Source organism: Rhinolophus hipposideros, assembly GCF_964194185.1.
Source record: "Rhinolophus hipposideros genome assembly, chromosome: 19".
Classification (NCBI taxonomy): domain Eukaryota; kingdom Metazoa; phylum Chordata; class Mammalia; order Chiroptera; family Rhinolophidae; genus Rhinolophus; species Rhinolophus hipposideros.
In genome coordinates, this window is record NC_138065.1 from 1,366,966 (window position 1) to 1,386,951 (window position 19,986).

The 19,986-nt window shown below is 49.2% G+C and overlaps 2 protein-coding genes across 3 annotated transcripts; one reads left to right on the plus strand and one right to left on the minus strand.

Moving 5' to 3' along the window:
* Window positions 1-1,035: 1,035 nt before the first annotated feature.
* TSACC (TSSK6 activating cochaperone) lies at window positions 1,036-2,461 on the minus strand (the record flags this gene model as incomplete). The annotated part of the gene is made up of 2 exons (XM_081025253.1): window positions 1,036-1,205; window positions 2,290-2,461. The coding sequence occupies 2 exons, from the start codon at window positions 2,459-2,461 to the stop codon at window positions 1,036-1,038; spliced, it is 342 nt and encodes a 113-aa protein (XP_080881379.1).
* A 1,381-nt stretch (window positions 2,462-3,842) lies between these two features.
* CCT3 (chaperonin containing TCP1 subunit 3) lies at window positions 3,843-17,472 on the plus strand. Of its 2 annotated transcripts, XM_081025766.1 has the most exons (15): window positions 3,843-4,001; window positions 5,785-5,846; window positions 6,545-6,595; window positions 6,687-6,749; window positions 7,500-7,596; window positions 10,166-10,283; window positions 12,275-12,461; window positions 13,123-13,272; window positions 14,033-14,165; window positions 14,346-14,427; window positions 15,425-15,605; window positions 16,166-16,411; window positions 16,672-16,803; window positions 17,152-17,222; window positions 17,307-17,472. In XM_081025766.1, the coding sequence occupies exons 1-15, from the start codon at window positions 3,971-3,973 to the stop codon at window positions 17,401-17,403; spliced, it is 1,701 nt and encodes a 566-aa protein (XP_080881892.1). In that variant the 5' UTR covers window positions 3,843-3,970; the 3' UTR covers window positions 17,404-17,472. The 2 variants fall into 2 exon arrangements, with proteins under 2 accessions (XP_080881892.1, XP_080881893.1); XM_081025767.1 differs by having other exon boundaries at window positions 17,152-17,472.
* Window positions 17,473-19,986: the final 2,514 nt, after the last annotated feature.

A 19,986-nucleotide genomic window follows, 5' to 3' on the forward strand; every position in this document is an offset into this window, starting at 1 on the left:
TTGTCACCACCTCCGTGGCTGCCACCTTGGTCCAAGCCAATGTGTAAGAGAAAGCAGTGACCTCATGTGGCTCCAATGGCTAAGCCAACATCAGCTGTGCTCCTCTCAAATACTGAAAAACTCGTGCTAGACTTGGCTCCTCACTAAAGCTAAACTGACTTCCCAGTTGGAAATTTCCAGATGCTTGTCTTTCTCTCCTGGTGTTCCAGGCTCAAAACTGGTCCTTCTCTGCAATATAGCTCAGATTTACCCACTGCCCATCTTCATTTCCAAATCCTTTATCCAGACCATGGTGGATTCACATCAGATTACTGTTATTAATTTATACAGGTCTCTCAACTTCCATTCTCCCTCCACCCAAAGTGTGCTGCCCATGGTGTTTCCATTATTTTCTGTGTGCTCGGCATGGTGTGAAGGCTTCCTATGGGTCTCCAGGGCTTCAGATACAATCAGAGTTTCTACTGCTGGCCGTCAGAATAGTTCCTGGAGAAAGCTGCCTCCTCTGTTGTCAGCTGCTGTACACTGTACCCTATTCTGGGGGGTGGGGGGCGAACCTCTTCTCCTAATTTCTGATGACTTATTCTCCTACCTCTAGGTGTTTGTCCAAGTTTCCCAACTGACATGAAGCTACCTTACTTCATCTGTCCATGCCACACAATCCTGCCCCTTCATCCAGTGGCGTCAGAAGGCCACTTCCTCCAGCAAAATTCCAAGATTGGTCCAGATGTACCCTAGTAACCTCTATCTCTCACCCTCCCCATTACTGTACCCCCTCAATGTACTGCCCTAGAGTACCACTACATTTTGCAATGAATTCTGTGTCATCCACCTTATCAGACAGCAAATCCCCCCAAACTTCTCTTCTGTAACATGGATCTCTAGATACCTTGTACAGAGCTCTGCACTTACTATGAACTTGTGACCTAAGCCACCATATGTCGGATATAAGATAAGAACTGGGAAAGAACACATGCAATAACTTTGTTTCATAATTCATTCACTGAACCGGGCAGCTGATGCACACAGACCAGGAGCTCAGGCTGGGAGTGAAGACTCCTTGCTTTCCCTCCCAGGAGCCAGTCGTGTTATGGATGCTTGTAAATGTTCCAGAATAGCCATCTGTTTCTGGGCCAGCTGGGTCTGGAGCAGGAGATTGGCATACATACATTCCAGGAGTCCTAGGCATTCCTTAGGCTTGTGGTCAGCTCCTGCAGGAAGGGCAGTGCAGGACCAAAGGGGACAAGAGAGAGACTTGTGACTGCGGGAGGGGCTCCAAGATGGCGCCTCTAACCTTTCCAGGCGCGCGCAGCTCAACCCAGACACCTTTGCTCAGCCGGCTCCTTTTCAGCGAGGCCTGCCTGGCCACCCGATTTTAACTGGAAACCAGTCGCTGGAATTTGTTACCCTTCTCCCTTGCTGTACATATTGTCCCCACAGTATTAATGGTCATGCTGCCTATTTTGTAATTACTTATTTAATAGTTGTCTAAGCCCCCCTTCTGGAACGTAAGCTCCAGGAAGGCAGGGAGTTTGTCTCATTTGTTCACTGCTGTGTCCCCAGCACCTGGGTGAGTGCCTGGCAGATAAGTAGTCAACAAACCCTCGATGAGTGGATGAAATGGGCTGGGAATGGGGCCTACCTTCCCTTTCATGAGCTCAGGGGGTGCTCAGCCTTCTCCTCCCACCTGACGTAGTGTCTCATTAGCAGTGACCTGAAGTTCTTCCTGCTGTCTAACCTCAACCAATCTTGCTGCATCAGCCCATTTCTGCCCTAATGTTTTCAGCTACATTAAAGGCAGCCAGATCTTCGTTCACATTGGTAGTTACATTACCTACGGTGTGTGTATTTATTGGTCTTGACTTCTGAGGTCCTTAAACTCTGAGGTCCTCAAAAATAGGGGTCATGACTGTGTAGTGCCCTGTTAGGCTGCCCACAGGTATGCTAAATACCCACTGATTTCACCATGGGGGGAAGAATAATAGACATTCAAAGAAACTGAGCTAATAGTTACTATTTCCTTCCCTGGCCACCATTTAACATTACTAGCAAGCAGTAGAATTTTCATTTCAGTCCTGCCTAGTCTAGTCGAGGTGCTAACCAGGAAACAACACAAGCAGTAGAGTCAGGAAGAAATCTGTAGAACAAGTAATCGGTAAGCTCCCAATGAAACACCTAGAGGTGTCTGGACTCCAAGCTGGCTCCAGGTCAGGGGGAGACAGCTCAGGCCTCCTGCTCTATGCTTGGCCCACCCGGCTGAGTCCACCTGGGAAACCCTCCCTGCACCCTTACCTGAGTGCAGCTTGGTAGTCTGGATGTTCAGGAAAGTAGCTGGTGGGGCACTGGCTTGAAGATTAATAAAGCTGGGGGAGGCTTTGGCGCGACAAAGAGACACAGCATCACCTTCCTCTTTGGCTGGAACAAAATCAGAGGCAACTACTCGGAGCTCACCCCAGCAAGGCATGGCCTTTCCAGGCAGATGCCTGCAGCTGGTCTATCCACGCGGGGGCTGAGGCTCTGCCCTGAGTGGCTTCAAGGAAAGTTCCATAAGACACACAACAGAGAGACCAGAGTGGGGCTAAGGGGAACCGAGCAGAGGTGGGGTAACAACTAAGGCCTGGCTTTTAAGGGAGGGGGAGCCTCCGGCACACACCTTTTCTGTTAGTACGGTGCTCCATGTGAGCACCAACAGATGTGTTTCCAGATGCCTGGAAAGAAACATCGGGTCACGTGATCAACACCCATGCTGTTATTTTACTGTTGACAATTTTCTAAGTTCTCTCCAGCAGATCTCAGGCTGTTCCAATTTGGAGAGGAAAAAGTGGGACAGGGTGTACTCTTCTATTTTATGGCCAAATGTTAAGTGACTATTCATGGATTGTTCGTTCTCTCGTAGTCCCTTCACTAGTTTGGAATACAGCTGTTTCCATTGTTATTGCTTCTTTTTTTCCTGGACAAAACAGTAATGCATCCAAACCCCAACCTTCAGAGTCTCCTACGAACGGGCAATTAGTCTCTGTGTTCTCTCCACGTTTAATTTCCGTATCAGCCCTTTTCCTTTCCTGCAAGGTAATTGAAAAGCTCTGGCTCAGTCATCTCTCATGAACTAGCAGTTGAGTGGATGTCAAGAGGGCAGGCGAGGCAACGGGCGTGGAGAAAAAAATCTCAAAAAAAAACCTCAAAGCCCAACGTGGAACCCTTGAGAAAGTGTTTTGGATGGAATGACGGGGAGAGGGGGTGGGGGGTGGAAAGGAAGCCATCACCCTCTGGCGCCGCTCACAGCCTCGCTCAGCAGAAAGCACTTGCCTAAGAATGGTAAGGTTCCCGCACAGCAACGAGCGCAGAGGAAATAAACCACAACTCCCAGCGTGCCCGACAGGACTACAACTCCCATCTCTCCCCGCAGCCAACCCGCCAGGTCTTCCCTTCACTGCAGGTTGAAGTCCCTCCCTTCTATTCCTCCCCGTAGCTAAGGCTGGATCGAAAGAGTGGCGGAAACTGTCACTCCTTTCTTGACCTTCGCGGCCTGAGAGGAGCTGAGGTGCAAGCCAGTCTAATGCCATCACCTGCGGTGTTAATTGAAAGCCACAACCCCGCGTCCACCCTTGTAGCCGAAACACACGCGCAGCGACGTGCCGGCCAACTGCCCGAGCCTGGGCGCTTGCGCCGAAGCTCGCGCCGCACGCGGCCGGGAGCGGCCACCCTATTGCGCAAGCGCCGTTTCCATCTTCGTGCTCTCTCTATCTAGCTTGCCCAGCCGTGCTTGGGTAGGAGGCGGGGCTAAGAATGCCGATTGGCTTAATTTTGTGCCGGTCAGTGAGGTGGGTGCGCTGATTGGCGGCGACCCGGAAGGTAGCGGGTTTAGGTGTAAGCCCTGAGGAGGCAGCGTTTTCTGGGCTTCGCTCAGGTTCTCTCTCCAGAAGCTTCTGCCGGTTCCCCCAGCTCTGGGTACCGGGCTCCGCATCGCGCCGCCATGATGGGCCATCGTCCCGTGCTCGTGCTCAGTGAGTTGTGGGGAAGCCGGTGGAGGGACCCCCTTTTCGCTCCCCGTCGGTCTGCACTTTTCAGGGTTGCCGCAGCCGGGTCCCGCCGTGGTCCGGCCACGGAGCCTTCCAGGCGTCCTGGTGCGGGAAGCCCTTTCTGCCGCTCTCCCGTCGCCCCTTCGCCCGTTCCGCGGTCCCCGCGGACGCAGGCTGACCCGGTCCTCGCGGCTTCCGGCCCCGGAGCCCGCCGCGCTCGGCCTTCCGTGCGGCCCCTGCCCGCTGGTCGGCGTGGGCTGGGCGTGCGGGGGATGGACGGCGGGGTTGGGGTTGGCGGCGCTTCGGAACCCTGGTGGGTCTGCGCGGCGCTCGTCCTCGGCCACACGGCCTAAGCGCGTCCGTCTGTCGTGTTGGGGTGGCGGCGAGGGGTCCTTGTCGCCGTCGCGGGCGGCCCTCGCGAGCCTCCGCCCGGCGGCGGCCCCTGTCCCGGAAGTAGCCCCGCTCCCCCCCGGTCCGTCCGTCCGTCCGTCCTCGAGGTGGTCATTCCCCGTGTCGCCTGCGTTGTGACCCTCCCACGAGCCCGCGTGGGGTCCCCAGACGTGTTAGCGGGCTCTCCTGACCCCTGAAAGCATCCCGCGTCTCGGTCCCACCGACGACTGCCTCCCCCTCGCCGTCCCCTGGGTGGTTGTGTCGCTTCTGGGCCACCTGCACGGCCGCCTGAGGTCCCCCACTCGCCGTAGTGTCGTCTGTCTGCAGAACGCCGTTCAGAGAGTTTAACCGTTTTCCCCAAACCTAGGAAATAACTGGGTTTTTTTTGGGGGGGGGCGGATCACGTAACGGGAAAACGCCTGTTGTTTCTGATGAGTCCGTGAGAAAGGTTCCTGCAGGGTCGTCACCGCGGCCCGGAGCCCGCCTCCTGCGCGGGGCAATGGGGGCTGTTCAGGTTGGACGACACTGGCTCGGACGTTTCTCCGATTTAGATGGTTGGCAGGAAAACGTGCCGTTTGGGGAGAGGACGGCCAGGCGCGTGGGTCGGTTTGGTCGTGGGCCCCGGGCTCGTGCGCGGAGCGGCCGCTGCGGGGAGCCGAGCGTCCGAGTCCTTTGCGGGCCGCGGTCACCCCTGGCCTGGGTGGCTGTCACCGCCTGGGTGGCTGTCACCCGCTGGGCTCCTGTTAAAACAGGTGACAGCTCTTCCTGGCGGTACGCGGACGACTAAGGCAGTCTCACTGTAGCCAAGCGTGGTGACTCGCTTGCAAACGGGACACACTTGAAGAGTGTGCTCTCACCCGCAGCGCACTGGGGGGCCCATCAGTGATTATGCCCCGTCTGTCGGGAGTGATTCTCCCTCCCAAGTAGGGAAGATGAACCCCAAACTCCCTTTTACATAAAGCAGTGGTTTCTGCTACTTTTAGGGTCACCGGCCTTCTGGGAATCCCATGAGAGGCTGTAGACCCTTTTCCCAGACGAAGCCCCCGTTTCCCATATCAGCTCAGGCATTTTCACTTGGCCACAGAGGCCCACTCACGAATCTCACATTATGAATCCATGCTGTAAACACGTGGGTGTTTGCTTAGAGGCAAAGTGATGACCAAGATTCCCAAGTTGAAGCACCGTGGGTTGTTTCCAACAGTGTTTCTGAGGTGTAATCATACAACAAGCTGCACATATTTAAAGTGTACAACTGGATAAGCTTTGATCTGTGTATACACCTGTGGAACCTGTGTATTTGTTTCTATTTTCAGAAGTCGGGGAGTAAATAGTTTATATATAATGGGACAATCCCACACTGTTGTCTTATCTATTTTAGGCCAGAACACAAAGCGTGAATCTGGAAGAAAAGTCCAATCTGGAAACATCAATGCTGCCAAGGTAGCCTGTCCATGAAATTGTTTACAGCGTGGTGGTTTTCCTTCAGCTGCCTTCCCTAGTACTTCTGTATCTGTTTGCAGTTAGGCAGAGGAAAGGTCGACTTCCCTTCTTTTAGGTCCTTTCCTTGATAGTGGTAGAGAGAAGGAAGCCCTTTCTCTGTGCATTAGGCCTAAGCATTTTCTCATACTGACATAATTCCATCGCTTTGTGTTTTATAATAATACCCTATTTGTGTCTGTCTACTAGACTGAGTTCCCTGTGGGCAAGGACTGTATGTATCCCCTCTTGTATTCCTAGTGCCCAGTGTAGATCCCAGGTAATACCCAGTATCTTTGGCATAAAAAGCCCTCCCTGGGTCTGATTTAGCATGGTGTGGAGGTTACTGTGATGGAAAGAAATCCTAAGACATGGACGTGCCTTTAGCTGGACTGCTGGGAAACTGAAGATCTGGGAAGCTTGTCCCCTTTTTTCTTGTGAAAAGTCATTTCTTTCTACCACCACCCTGAAAGCATTCCCAAAGGGGAAAACAGAACAGAAGCGGCCACACGGCGTGCAGCATCTAAGATGCTTGCCAACCCTGCTCTGGGGGGGTGTTGCTTGCCCATCAGTTCTGTGGGTCCCTCGTGCCCCTTTCCTAACACAGACACTCACCCTGTCCTCTGACTTGTGCTCATGTGTTTATATTTTCTTTCCACTAGACCATTGCAGATATCATCCGAACATGTTTGGGACCCAAGTCCATGATGAAGGTAGGCTCCTCTCTTACTGAAAGCCTTCGACTACAGATTTTCCCTTTCTGGTATCTGGAAAACTTAAATATAACTTTTGCTTGTGTCCTAGATGCTTCTGGACCCAATGGGAGGCATTGTGATGACCAATGATGGCAATGCCATTCTTCGAGAGGTGTGACTGACTTTTCATTCTGATTTCACACCTTTATAAAGGATCCAGAAAGATGTATTGATGATGACTAGTTTCTTAGGGCTGCTGGAACAAATGACCACAAACTAGGAAGCTTTAAACAACAAAAATGTGTTCTTTAGACTGGAGGCTACAAATCTGAAATCAAGTTGTCAGCGGAGCCATGCTCCTGAAGGCTCTATGGCAGGATCTTTCTAGCTTCTGATGGCTGACCATATCCTTGGCCTTCCTTGGCTTGTGAATTCGGTCTCCTTCTCATTTGTCATGTAGAAGTCTCCTGTGTCTCTTACTATGAGGACACCAGTGGTTGGAGTTGGGGCCTACACTGATTCCATATGACCTCATCTTCACTTGATTACATCGTCAGTGACCCTATTTCCAAATATAGTCACATTTGTAGTTTGCAGCGGGTAGGACTTCAGCATGTCCTTTTGGAGGACACAACTCAACCACCACAATGGTGTTCCCAGTAAATAAAAGATACTGTTCTGTTGTCAGAAAAACTGTAATAGGTCAGTTGGCCTAATACATTTTCCCCAAAAGGAAAGGGACTTGGAAAGGTGGTTTACTTAGACATTTTGGGGGCCACTTTTAATCTTTCAAGCTGTGGTGAAACAAGGGAAAAGGGAATAAGTATGAAAGCGCGAGAGAACCTTAAGGTTGGGGCCAAACAACGTGAAGCGGGCTTGGAATCGTGTTGATTCTAGCGGCAAGCTGCGTGTTTCTTTCCAGATTCAAGTTCAGCACCCAGCAGCTAAGTCCATGATTGAAATTAGCCGGACGCAGGATGAAGAGGTGGGAGATGGGACCACATCAGTAATTATTCTTGGTAAGAGGAGCATGGAAGGGTGGTAAAGAAAATTTGATTGAAACTTGAAGATTTTTGCTAGAAATAACGTCTGTGTCATATTTTGAGAAGGAAGTTGTTACCAATCCACTAATCACAGATATTAAATAACTTCTTGCTAATTATCTGTGTTCTCTCCAACTGAGTATAAAACATTCATCAGTAGTATAGAATGAGCTCTGTAAATCTGGTTGAATAAAATACAGTTGATTTTCATTAGTCACAGTAAGTTTTATTCTATAAAGTCACCACAAATTGAATTAGCGAATGCTAAACCATCGCTCTTAGGGGAAATAATGGGGTTAGGTTCCTGAGAGCCTCGGGTCGTATTCTTCAACTGAGAAATACATACCTTATTTTACATGTTTTGTTTTAAACACATTTTTATCTAATAATGTTGATTCATTAATACTGAGCTCATGGCCAGTAGCACTACAACTCGTGCCTGAAAAGAGCTTATCTAATGTTTTCTCTGTAAGGCACATCACAGCCTTGTTCCATTTAGGAAAACTATACCACACTTTAGCGCTACACTTGGGGGCCGTTTTAAACAGTGAAATCACCAAGATGTACAAAAATGTGAAAACATGGTACTAAATGTACCACATAAAGGAGCCTTGATTGTAGTGAGAGCTATAGTGAGGCAGTGTTGTTCAGCTGCAGCTGGGAATGTATTCCTTGGGCGACTCACATGTTTTATCTGCACATGTCTGACCACGATATGTGCAGATACCTATTTGGGGTTACAAATAACCAAGCAAGTAGTCAGAGTGACACTTGGACTCTTGAGAATGAGTCTGGACCACAGAAGTTTTAATGACTACGTAATCTTTCCACTTCCTATAGGATCACAAAGAGTCACTTCTGAAAACTTGGCATGTTGCTTTTATTTGTATGCATTTTAAGTTGGTGAAATTTCTAAAATCGAAACATGCATTTTAAAAAATCTGATTGCAACAACACGTTGTTAGGAAATGAGAAAACCACCATATTTTAGGGTACCAATTTATAGTGTTGGCCAATGTGCCTAAAACAGAGTTCTTAGAATAAAATTATTATATGAACTTTTTAAAAAATTATTTTTATTGGGGAATATTGGGAAACAGTGTTTTTCCAGGACCCATCAGCTCCAAGTCAAGTTGTTGTTTTCAGTCTAGTGGAGGGCGCAGCTCTCCCATGTGGGACTCGAACTGGCGACCTTGGTGTTATGAGCACTGCGCTCTAACCACCAGAGCCAGCCAGCTGCCCTATTACATGAACTTTTTAAAAGTGACATTTTAATTCTAGAATGCTCTTGTGCTGCATTTTGAGAATGGTGAGTTGGGTGGGAAATTTGCATGAGACCACCAACTAATCACCTCTTTAGATTTAATTCTTTTGAGGATTGAGAATTACATACGGCCATTTCTGTAGTTTGAAAAAAAAACTTGGAGGATGAAAGAGGGAGGAAACACTTCATACGCTTTCTTACTTTTTTTGGTAGAAAATGGGCTTTAGAGATCAGGTAAAATTTTCTAGCTGTACTTTTAGTTGAATCTCCTGGAGATACTAGATAGGTTAAGTATCCATGAGCCTGGGCGTCTCAGGTATAGGTTTCTTTTTTAAAAGAAAAAAAACTGCCATCACTTAGACACCTTTCTTCCCTGTTCCTGTTCTATTTTTTAACTGGGCATATCCTTCCTAAGTTAACTTATTCAAGCTCTTTTTTATTTGATTTTCTTTTAATATACATGATGGTCAGTTAGGAGTTGGTATAAAGTATTGAATTCAAACATTTGGGCACATGTCAAAGTATACATGTGAACTTTGGCACATATGTGTAAATTTTAAAATTAGTGCTCATGGTCAAGTAGTACAAGCAATCTGTGCAAAAGGCTTTCTGTGACCAAAAAATCACATTTCTCTTGTTAAACTTCAGGGTGTTTGTGTTTTTTTTTTTAAGAAACAATCATTTTCATGTGTGAGTCTACATATGTGTTATTTTGTGTGTGAATTACAAAGTAAAGACAAATTTTAAAAGAAGAGGGCATTTTACCAATAATCCCTCAACCAGAGGGCAAATTATGTACATTTTTGTGGGTGTTCTTCTAGGTGGAAGGTTTTGTGTGTTTTGTTTGTTTTCAGTACCAGCAGTTTGCATGTTAGCTGTTGAGATAATAAGTCAGTTTTGTTTTTTATTGACTTTTTGAGTTAGTTTCTACACATTAGATATAACAACCACCTGTTTTCTGTTATGTATTTTTCTATTTTAGTCTTTGGAAAAATGTTTTTCTTTTGTTTAGAAAACTGGTAACAAATACTTAGTTAGAAAGATCAAGAGACTTAAGTAAACCCTAGGCTCAATCTTTGATCATTTAAAATACGTGCAATGAGGATGTTTTCTTTATGAATTGGCTTGTACAGAGTGTAAAATTGGGAATAGTATTAACAGCCAATCGGCCTGTGTTTGAGGAGATTTTATTTTAGGAAGAAAAGTATCTTTAGAAGTGTGATGAAGTTGCCTTGAGACCCAGGTACTTCCTAAGACATTGTGGTGTGTGCCATCTTTCAGCGGGGGAGATGCTGTCTGTGGCGGAGCACTTCCTGGAGCAGCAGATGCACCCGACGGTGGTGATCAGTGCTTACCGAAAGGCCTTGGATGACATGATCAGCACCCTTAAGAAAATCAGGTACTGGGGGGCAGGGAGGCAGAGCGGCTAGTGTCAGATATGGGGGGCTGAGAAGACTGGTCTGTTCTTCAACGGTGAAGGAAGACCAGGCATGTCACACACACAGTGGTTTCACCTGTGTCATTTTGTGAGAAGGAGAAACGGGAGAGCAAGTGAAGAGAAGGAGAAGGGAAGTAAAAGCTTCAGAAAATGGCAAAGGATACAAAGCAAACAGAGGAGCTGGATTTAATTCTTCAGAACACTTTGGTTACATGCTGTCTTCTTGGTTTCACGTTAGGCGCTGCCGTGGGAAATGTGTAGTGATTAAGATTGGCCTGCCTTTCAAGAGCTGAGATTCTTTTTTTCTTCTTCCACCCTCCCAGTCAAGCGGTTGTTTCTCAGACTAGTTGTGTAAGACATAGATCCCTGGCCTATGCTGGTATCATGAGCCTTGAGCTCCCCGGGCTGAGGCCGTCGGTCGATGGTCATTGGATGGCCGCTCACGCTGGCTGCCAGACACTCGAAGCGCTGAGATTCTAGTGGGAAGGACAAGCAAAGGACTTGGATGACTAATTATTCAGGATGTAAGATCCCCGCCATCACGTACGGGGTCTCATCCTAATACAGCGCTGTGCGGACGCTGGCCAGCAGTTTGCAATTAGAAGCGGAAAGACTGGGACTGAAAGTGCTGCTTGAATCCCATGTAGTAATTGAAGGACTTGCTGTTAGTCTGTTTGCTGAGCATTGACGGTAATGGAAGGAATGCAGAAATGCATGATTTCACTCAACTTTCTTCAATTAAAAATTTTTCTCTAGAAAGTAAAGCCTATAATGTTCTACCTTTTACGTGGTTGGGTCATTGGATACGTAAGTCTAGTAATTTGGTGAGTTTTGTGTTGTATTGTCTGCTGTTAATAAACAGTGTACGGTAATGGCTCTATCTGGTACTCTCGGGGAATGAGGTATTTGATTTAAATCAGTTCTATGAAGTAAGCTCTGTAAGAAAGTAGTGATAACCATAGGATTTATTGCGTGTAAGGCGCTGAATTGTTAGAAAGTGTTTTTTTTTATCGAGCAATAACTGCATGCATGTCTTAGATAATACTTTTGGAGCTATTGCTTCTTCTCTAAAATGCAATTCAACGATATTTAATGATGGTTTATTATGTGCCTTACACTGTTACCAGAGGGAGTTCAGTAGTATGAAAATGGGGACAAACTGGCATCCAAGGACTTTTGTAATTTCATTTTATGGTTCTAAATAGTCTCACCATGGACAAATTTATTATTTTGTTAGGGGAGACTGACACATAAAAACAGTGAACACTGGTGCACCGTGTAGTTTTAAGATGCCAGAAGAAGTAGAATCAGGTATCCAAAGATGGTACAGACCAGTGCATGATTGAGGAGCTCAGAATTTGGTAGGCCTAAGGCTTCAAAGACCAAATGTGTCTTGAGCCAAGTTGTCAAGTTGGAGCGTTTATTTGGTTGAAGCTGAAGGTAAAGAACATTATTTTACCGTCAGGTGTGTGTATAAGTGTGGAGGGTTGTCAGGCTTGGGAACACATTACTGGGGATTTGAGATACCTCCCGGGGATGAGTTAGCTGTAATCTTGCCAAAAGGCAGAGGGATGGACCAGATTACTACTTTTTTTTTTTTAAGTTTGTGCTCTTTTTATTTATTTTTTAACTTTTATTTATTCAAGTGTGTTTTACCAGGACCCATCATATCCAAGTCAAGTAGTTGTTTCAACCTAGTTGTGGAGGGTGCAGCTCACAGTGGCCCACGTGGGGATCCCACAACCTTGGTGTTATGAGCACCGCGCTCTGACCAACTGAACTAACCCGCTTCCCCGACCAGGTTACTTCTTGATGTCATTCTCACTTTCTTGCAAAGGAAGATTGCCCTGGTTTTGTCTGTTGGGCCGTGATAGTCTCTGAGATAGAGACAAGGGACTTCCTTAAGTGTCCAAGCTCCCCCTGAGCCTATCACTCGTTTTTCTTTTCTCCAGTACCCCCGTCGACACCAACAACCGCGATACGATGCTGAACATCATCAAGAGCTCCATCACTACCAAAGCCATCAGTCGGTGGTCCTCTCTGGCCTGCAGCATCGCCCTGGATGCTGTCAAAACTGTGCAGTTTGAGGAGAACGGCCGGAAGGAGATTGACATCAAAAAATATGCAAGGGTGGAAAAGGTAAGTACTTGGAGACAAATTGTTTCCTTGTGTGAGTCATCCCACTTGTAGAGGAAATAGGTTTAAATTAGATCAAGGTATCTTTGTAGTCAGAACAAGGAAGAAGAATATTTGCTGCCTGGAAAACAAAAGCTTGAAAAGGGGGTTATTCCTGCAATAATTCTGTTACTGTCACTGTTGTCCCCACACAAGGCTTCCAGGGGCGAGGGAAAGGCTTATTGGTGTCTGTGTGTTTGGTCAGGATATAAAAAGGGCTCTAAGGAATACTGTTAATACACCCCAGAAAGCTCCTCCACCTCCTCGCTAATTGAAGGTCAAAAAGCAGCATTAATACTTTGTGGCCAGTAGATGGAGCCCACGCCTAAAATTCTGTGGGAAGATCGTTCAGGAAGTAGAAGAGATCTGAGCCCCTTTATTAAATCTTTGTCAGTTGCTGAACTGTGAGTCTCAGCTGACCTTCAAATTAGGTGTCATGGGCCAAGATTGGTTTACTTTCTAGAGGGAGAAAATGTGATTGCAACAGCACTTGTGTTTTGAGGTTCATGAAAGGAAGATACTTTAGAAACCCGAAATAGTGGTCCTTCGGGAAGGATGAGCATCTGGGAAAGGAGCTGAGAAATTGTCTCCTACCGGTTGTGGATTGAAGTGGGTCTTTGCTCAGATTCCCGGGGGCATCATTGAAGACTCGTGTGTCTTACGTGGCGTCATGATTAACAAAGACGTGACCCACCCACGGATGCGGCGCCATATCAAGAACCCACGCATCGTGCTGCTGGACTCGTCTCTGGAGTACAAGAAGGGGGAGAGCCAGGTAAGGGCTCCGGCCTGGCCTGGAGCTGACGTGAGAATCCACGACTTGTATGTGCTTGTTACCGTACATGTCTGCTCTGTTGGTTACTGACCTTGACGTGGGATCTCCGATTCGTACACCAGCCTTTTAAAACTGTTGATCATGACTTCCATTTCACAGAGGAGGGGTCTGACACTCAGAGAAGTTAGGTTAATCGCTTGAACACAGCTGGTACCGACCGAATCAGGGTTTGAACCCAGCTGTGTTCGGCGTCCGTTCCACACTCCCATGCCACCTTTCCTAATGCCTCCTCATTCAGACAGAGAGGAGGGATTAATGTCTCTTCTAAGGGCTAGAGGAGAATTTCCAGAGGGCAAGAGGCTCACGGGGCTCCGTCACCCTTGGTTAAAACGAGCTGATTGGAGCTTATTAAACAAGGATTAGGAACAAGACTCAGTGGATTGGTGGGAGAGGTCAGACCAGAATTGCTGTGCGTACTGACAGGCTAGAGGTGACACTGAGCCAAGTGGTCAGAGACAGAGGCCCCAACTCCACTAATTGCCTGGTGATTTGGAACTCCAGTTGCTTTATAATGAAACAGAGGAGTTAAACTGGTGACTGCTAGAACTCAATTGGCCTCCAGAGGTGTGGGGTCATGGCTTTAACCTTATTCTCTCTCACGCTTTCGGGGACACGGGTGAGGGCTGCGTGGGGGAGTGGAGGAGTTCCCGAAGAGCTTCACCAGTCCAGGATTGTTCAGTGACTTGTCTTCACCACACAGACTGACATTGAGATCACGCGAGAGGAAGACTTCACCCGAATCCTCCAAATGGAAGAAGAGTACATCCAGCAGCTCTGTGAGGACATCATCCGTCTGAAGCCCGACGTGGTCATCACAGAAAAGGGCATCTCAGGTGGGGCCCGCTCCTTGTCCAGCCCGCCGTGGAGGTGGGCGAGGGGGGCTTTGTTTCCTCGCCTGTGGGCGTAGGCACACAGCACAGAGGGGGGCAGGGGTGCGTGCTGAGGACATGAGGAGGAACTGGGTCTGGACTGGAGTCCTGGCTTTGAGCCGCCGCCTCCACTCGGGTTTGCAGATTTAGCTCAGCACTACCTCATGCGAGCCAACATCACAGCCATCCGCAGAGTCCGGAAGACAGACAATAATCGCATCGCCAGGTGAGTAGGCCGGTAACACACGCACGGGGCTTCACGATGGCGTCGTTACCTGAGAGGTGGTGAGGGAGGGGACAGTCAGCCAAAGCAGTTAGTGGAAGTAACCTGGGTTTAGCGGTCTGCCGTCTGCAGAAATCTTGTCCCTAGTCCAACACTCGTCCCCTGCACGCGTCCCTCTGTACTGCTCCTACCCAGTAGTGACCAGCTTATGCTTGGAAATCTGCGAGCGCTGCCTTGGCCTCGGGGTCCCTTACAGAGGGGTCGGCTTTTAGCTGCCTCAGAATACAGCTCAGAAGAGCTGCCGTTAATGCAGCTTTTGATTGCATTCATGACTTCTGCTCGGGTACCAATCACTTTGAATGCAAGGTTATATTTTTAAAAAGGTAAGTCTACCCCAGCGTCACATAACCTAGATCCAATCCAGTTTGATTGGTCTGCTTGCTGTGAAATGGCTTTGGGCGCGTGTGTATGTATGTGCAGAGTTGACTCTGCCCGTGAGTGGGGGTAAGAGTGGCGGGTAAGGGATTAGTCCTGCATTAAAATTGGGTCCGACTAGATGCGCGTGCTTAGTCACCTTTTTCCTTGCTTGCCTTGGCATTTTCTTTAGTACAGTCCTGTGATTGATTGGCTCTCAGCTCTAACTGGGTGGGACAAGACAAATTCTATCTAGAAATGACCATTGTGGGATGTACACATTAGATATGCGTAGGAACTCTTTTGTCCATTTAATATTCACAAATATACTTTGAATTGAACTGTATCTGGTCATAGTAGTTGCTTTAGGTATGTGCACTTTTATTCATAAAATCATACTTAACGAAACGTCATGTGTTTGAAAATCTATTTCACCAGGCAGCCAGGACCTCTTGAGTTATGTAGCAGTGTTCCTAGCAATCCACTTTTGCCCTCTACCCAGCCACAGGCACCAGGGACTAGAGAGATGGATAAAAGTATCTGAAATCATGTGGTTCTCCCTCTCCCCCCCACCCCCAATCCATAGAGCCTGTGGGGCCAGGATAGTCAGCCGACCTGAGGAACTGCGAGAAGATGATGTTGGGACAGGAGCAGGCCTGTTGGAAATCAAGAAAATCGGAGATGAGTACTTCACATTCATCACTGAGTGCAAAGACCCCAAGGCCTGTACCATTCTCCTCCGCGGGGCCAGCAAGGAGATTCTCTCGGTGAGTCGGCCTTGGGAGTGGGACTGACGGGACGAGCTCATTCTTTCTGGAGTTTCCCAAAGGGCCTAAAGTCACGCTGTGGCCTCTGTATCGCTCTTTTGATCCGTAGCCAGAAACGTCTGTGTCTCCTGCTTGCTTTTTTGAGTATATTTACACTTGTGCGGCAGATGTCCGGACCTTTCTCACCTTGCGAAACTGAGGCACTGTATCCATGGAACAGTGACTCGTCGTTCCCCAGCCCCTGGCAGCCACTGCCTCCGTGGTTTTTAAGTTGACGTTATAAATACTTTTTCCTCAGTGAGTTTAACTTACGAAAGTCACAGCTGGTAAGAAGCCTGACCACGAGTGACACGTCCTGCCGCAGCGCAGCCCTGCTGCGGTCGTAGTGCTGTGTCTGCCCAGGTGATAGCACCTGCCTGGCCCAGGCGGGATCGATTCCACGGCCTTTCTTAGTTGCCCTCCTTGCTGGTTCGCTGCACTTGGCAGTCAGGAAGCCCTGTGTGCCTCCGCTCTGTCCCCGGGTCATCACACTGGCTCATCCCTCTGTCTGCTTGCCCCAGGAAGTGGAGCGCAACCTGCAGGACGCCATGCAAGTGTGCCGCAACGTCTTCCTGGACCCGCAGCTGGTGCCGGGGGGCGGGGCCTGTGAGATGGCGGTGGCCCACGCCTTGACAGAAAAGTCCAAGGCCATGACTGGTGTGGAGCAGTGGCCATACAGGGCTGTCGCTCAGGCCCTGGAGGTCATCCCTCGGACCCTCATCCAGAACTGTGGGGCCAGCACCATCCGCCTACTTACCTCCCTTCGGGTGAGTTCCTGCCCTGCTCTGCCCTTGGGTTCAGCCTAAGAAATGATCCGCGTCTCTCTGTCTGGGTTCTCCTTTAAGGCTTGTCCCTTGGAAGCGCTTCTCCTAGTTTTCGACTTGTTTGCTCTCATTGCCATTTGCTCTTACCCCTTTCTTACCAAGCCAGAAGTTTGGGTTTCGCTTTTATCTAACGTTCCCTGCCAGCTGGCTCGTTCCCAGTATTTCCCCCTTTAACTTACACCTCGCTCTTGTTCCGGTGACAGGCCAAGCACACCCAGGAGAACTGTGAGACCTGGGGTGTCAATGGTGAGACAGGCACTTTGGTGGACATGAAGGAGCTGGGCATCTGGGAGCCACTGGCTGTGAAGCTGCAGACATACAAGACGGCAGTGGAGGTGAGGCCCGCCCGGTGCTTGCTGTGCGGTCTGTTTCCAGATGCCCAGCGACCCCAGTGGTCGGTTCCTCCCTGAAGGGTGGGTACAGAGGCAGAGTGTCCCCCAGAGGCCTGGCGAGCAGCCCACCCTCCTCACCTCCAGCTCACGGAACGAGCAGGGCAGGGTAGCAGCACGAGCTGCGCGCCTCGCGTAGGGAGAACTGCATTTTATAATCCATTTGAGACTCCAGAAGGGCAGCTTTCTGATAAAATGGCAGTTACGTGGGAGGAGCGAGGAGGTGATGTGTAAGAGGAAACAAATGTCCGCCCCTTCTCTGCTGACCGGTCGGGGCTGTGGTTTTCCTCCTAGACGGCGGTCCTGCTGCTGCGGATTGATGACATCGTCTCAGGCCACAAAAAGAAGGGCGACAACCAGGGCCAGCAAGGCGGGGCTCCTGACGCCGGCCAGGAGTGAGGGGTGGGCCCGTGGCCTCAGCCCAGAGCCAGCAGCCCCCTCCCCGCCAGACTGCTGGACACTGTGGGCGTCTTTGTTTGGAAGGGGTCAGGTGGCAGGGCAGCCCCAGGCCCTCTCTGTCCCAGCTCGGTTTGCAAAAGGCACTGACATGTAATTCTTCTCTATTGTAAGCTTTCCATTTAGTTCGCTTCCGATGATTAAATCTGAGTCATTTGAGACAGTTGTTATGTGTTTTTCAGTCTTGGGTCATATCTCTGCCTGTTGGCAAAGAGGGCGGAAGCAGGACACCTTGCTGGGGAGGAAGGGAGCTGGGAATGAGGTCACTGCTTCAGCCTTCTGAGCAGCTGCTGGGTGGGATGACCTGGGGTTCACAGGACGGCACTTACTGGGCAGCTTCAAGCAGCACCTCTGCACTCACCTCAGAACAGGAGGAACCTGTCCAAACCGGGGGTGTGCCCCGTCTGTGTGTGTCTACAGCCAGCACCCAAGCCCTGCTGGGCCCAGGCGTGTGGTTGTCGTCCTGTGTCCTGTAGCTCCGAGTCCTTCCTGTATCGCCTGGTTCCAGCCTCCCCTGGCTTGGCCTGTCGTCAGGGCTGCTGGTGGCACAGTAGGGCATCTTCCCTCCCAGCTGGGAGGTCGCATTCTGTGCTTTGTTTTCATCAAGGACAAACCTGAGGAGTGGCCTGGGCTGTGGGAGGCTAGGCGGGTGCCTTTCATGTTTTCAGTGCCCTTGGGGTTCATGGGCTGTCCACCCCATCCTTGTGATTTATGCGGTCAGCCTTGAGCTCCTCCTGATCATGGCGCTTAGTGTTAAGTTGAATATTAGGTCGAACAGTAATAACAGCCCGTGGTGCCGACTGTGTAATAGACACGTTCTGCTCACTGTGTACATTAGCTCCCCTCACACCCACCCTGTGGGCTGGGGACCTACAGCCACGGAGCTGGTAAGTGGCAGGCAGCTTGGCTGTGCTGGCTGGACCGAGGTGTGAGGCGGAAAAGGCCATGCTGGTCATGCCTAAACTTCGCTTCCTGCTTTGCCTAGTGTGAAACCAGCTTCTCTGGGGCCTCTGAAGTAAGCCTGCCCACTTGTGCTGAAATCCTGCCTCTCCACTTGCAGTGTTAATGATTCCCTCAGTTTTAAACCTACAATTAGTAGAGTAATTCTGAGATAAGTAGAACAGATGTTGAAGAAATGGTGTTGATAAGACCTGAGAAATGAGGGAGGGAGGAAGCCAGTCACCCCGTGGATTCCCCATTGCCATTAGTTCCTCCCTCCTCTAGGGCCATTCAGGTTTCAACTCCACAGCCAGGCACGTGGGTAATGTACGTGGGGCTCCCTGTAACATAGGAGTTCACTTGCGCTGTCCCCGAACCCGTGTGGCCTCCCGCTGTGTTAGGTCAGTCTGCACTCCAGGCAAGGTTTCAGAGCCCGTGCTGCCCAAAGCCTTACTGGGACACTGATTAGAAGCTACCCAAGCCGTGCCTGAGCCCTGATCACTGAGCTTGGGGACCCTGTGAGTACAGCTTGCCACCTTCTTGACTTTGCTCATGGCTCTGCCTACTGTTAAACTCCTAGGTTCGGCCAAATTCCGTTTTCCCCCATTGACACAAAAGTCTTCAACATACAAGTGAAAAAGCAAACAGCAGAAGTCCACTCAGACCCTCTACTCAGCCAAGGCTTGTCTTTAGTCCCCCTTATGAGGTCCCAGAGTTGACACTTTGGAGGATACAAGTACTGCTTTTTTTTCTCAAGAAAAATGAAAGTTTTTGAGGGAACTTGAGTTCATCCTAGAGTAGTCACTTGGGGACGGGAATGAAATTGGATTCTTACTTCATTCCATCAAAATTGATTCTGGGCAGCGGAAAGACTGAAATATAAGAAAGTGAAACCATGAGTACTAGAAGAAAACATGAGATTTGAAAATAATATCAGTGGGAAAAAATAATAAATGCAACTACATTAAAAATTTTGTGTGGCAAAAAGGGCACAAACGGGAGAGGGAAGATGTTTCTACAACACGAGAGTTGATTTCCTGAAAGAACTTGGCAGTGGAGATCGGGCCTGCAGAAAAATAGGCAAAGGGTATAAATAGCTCCAGAGAAACAAAAATACACGTCGTGGAGAGCTGCTTCCCCGTATTCCCAGGGAAATGCAAATGAAGTCTGGCAGACACTCAGGCTGTGGGAGTGGGCTCTCAGACACGCGGTGTGAGCTGCAATTGAAAACCCTCGGGGACGTATGGCCTGGCAGTTCTACTTTGGTGTTTCCATGGGTGCAAATAGATAGGAAAAGCTGTGCATACAGGGGTGTCCTTCCAGCAGCGCTGAATGTTGAAACGCAAGGTTCTGGCCAAATACCCAGCCCCTCCTGCACCGAAGTGCGGCGCAGAGCACACAGCTCCCAGGGCATCGCTCAGCAGGCCTCCCACACGTGAGAAAGCAGAGTGGGCGCCACTGTGCAGCCTTCACGTGGGCACGTGCACGGCTCCCACTCCTGAACACGCAGAGTACCTTAGGATACCGCGGAACGACGGTTGTCTCGGGGAAGGGGCCAAGTTGCTGGACAATGGGGTGGCACCTCAAGAATTTTGTACCACGTGCATTTATTAGTGAAGATAACTTTAAGAATAAGCAAAAAACGCCCAAGAACAACACTGTTCATTCAGCCCGACGTGAGATGCTTTCGACAACACGTTTTGCTCTCACCTCCTGTTTTCTGAGGTGTCTTTT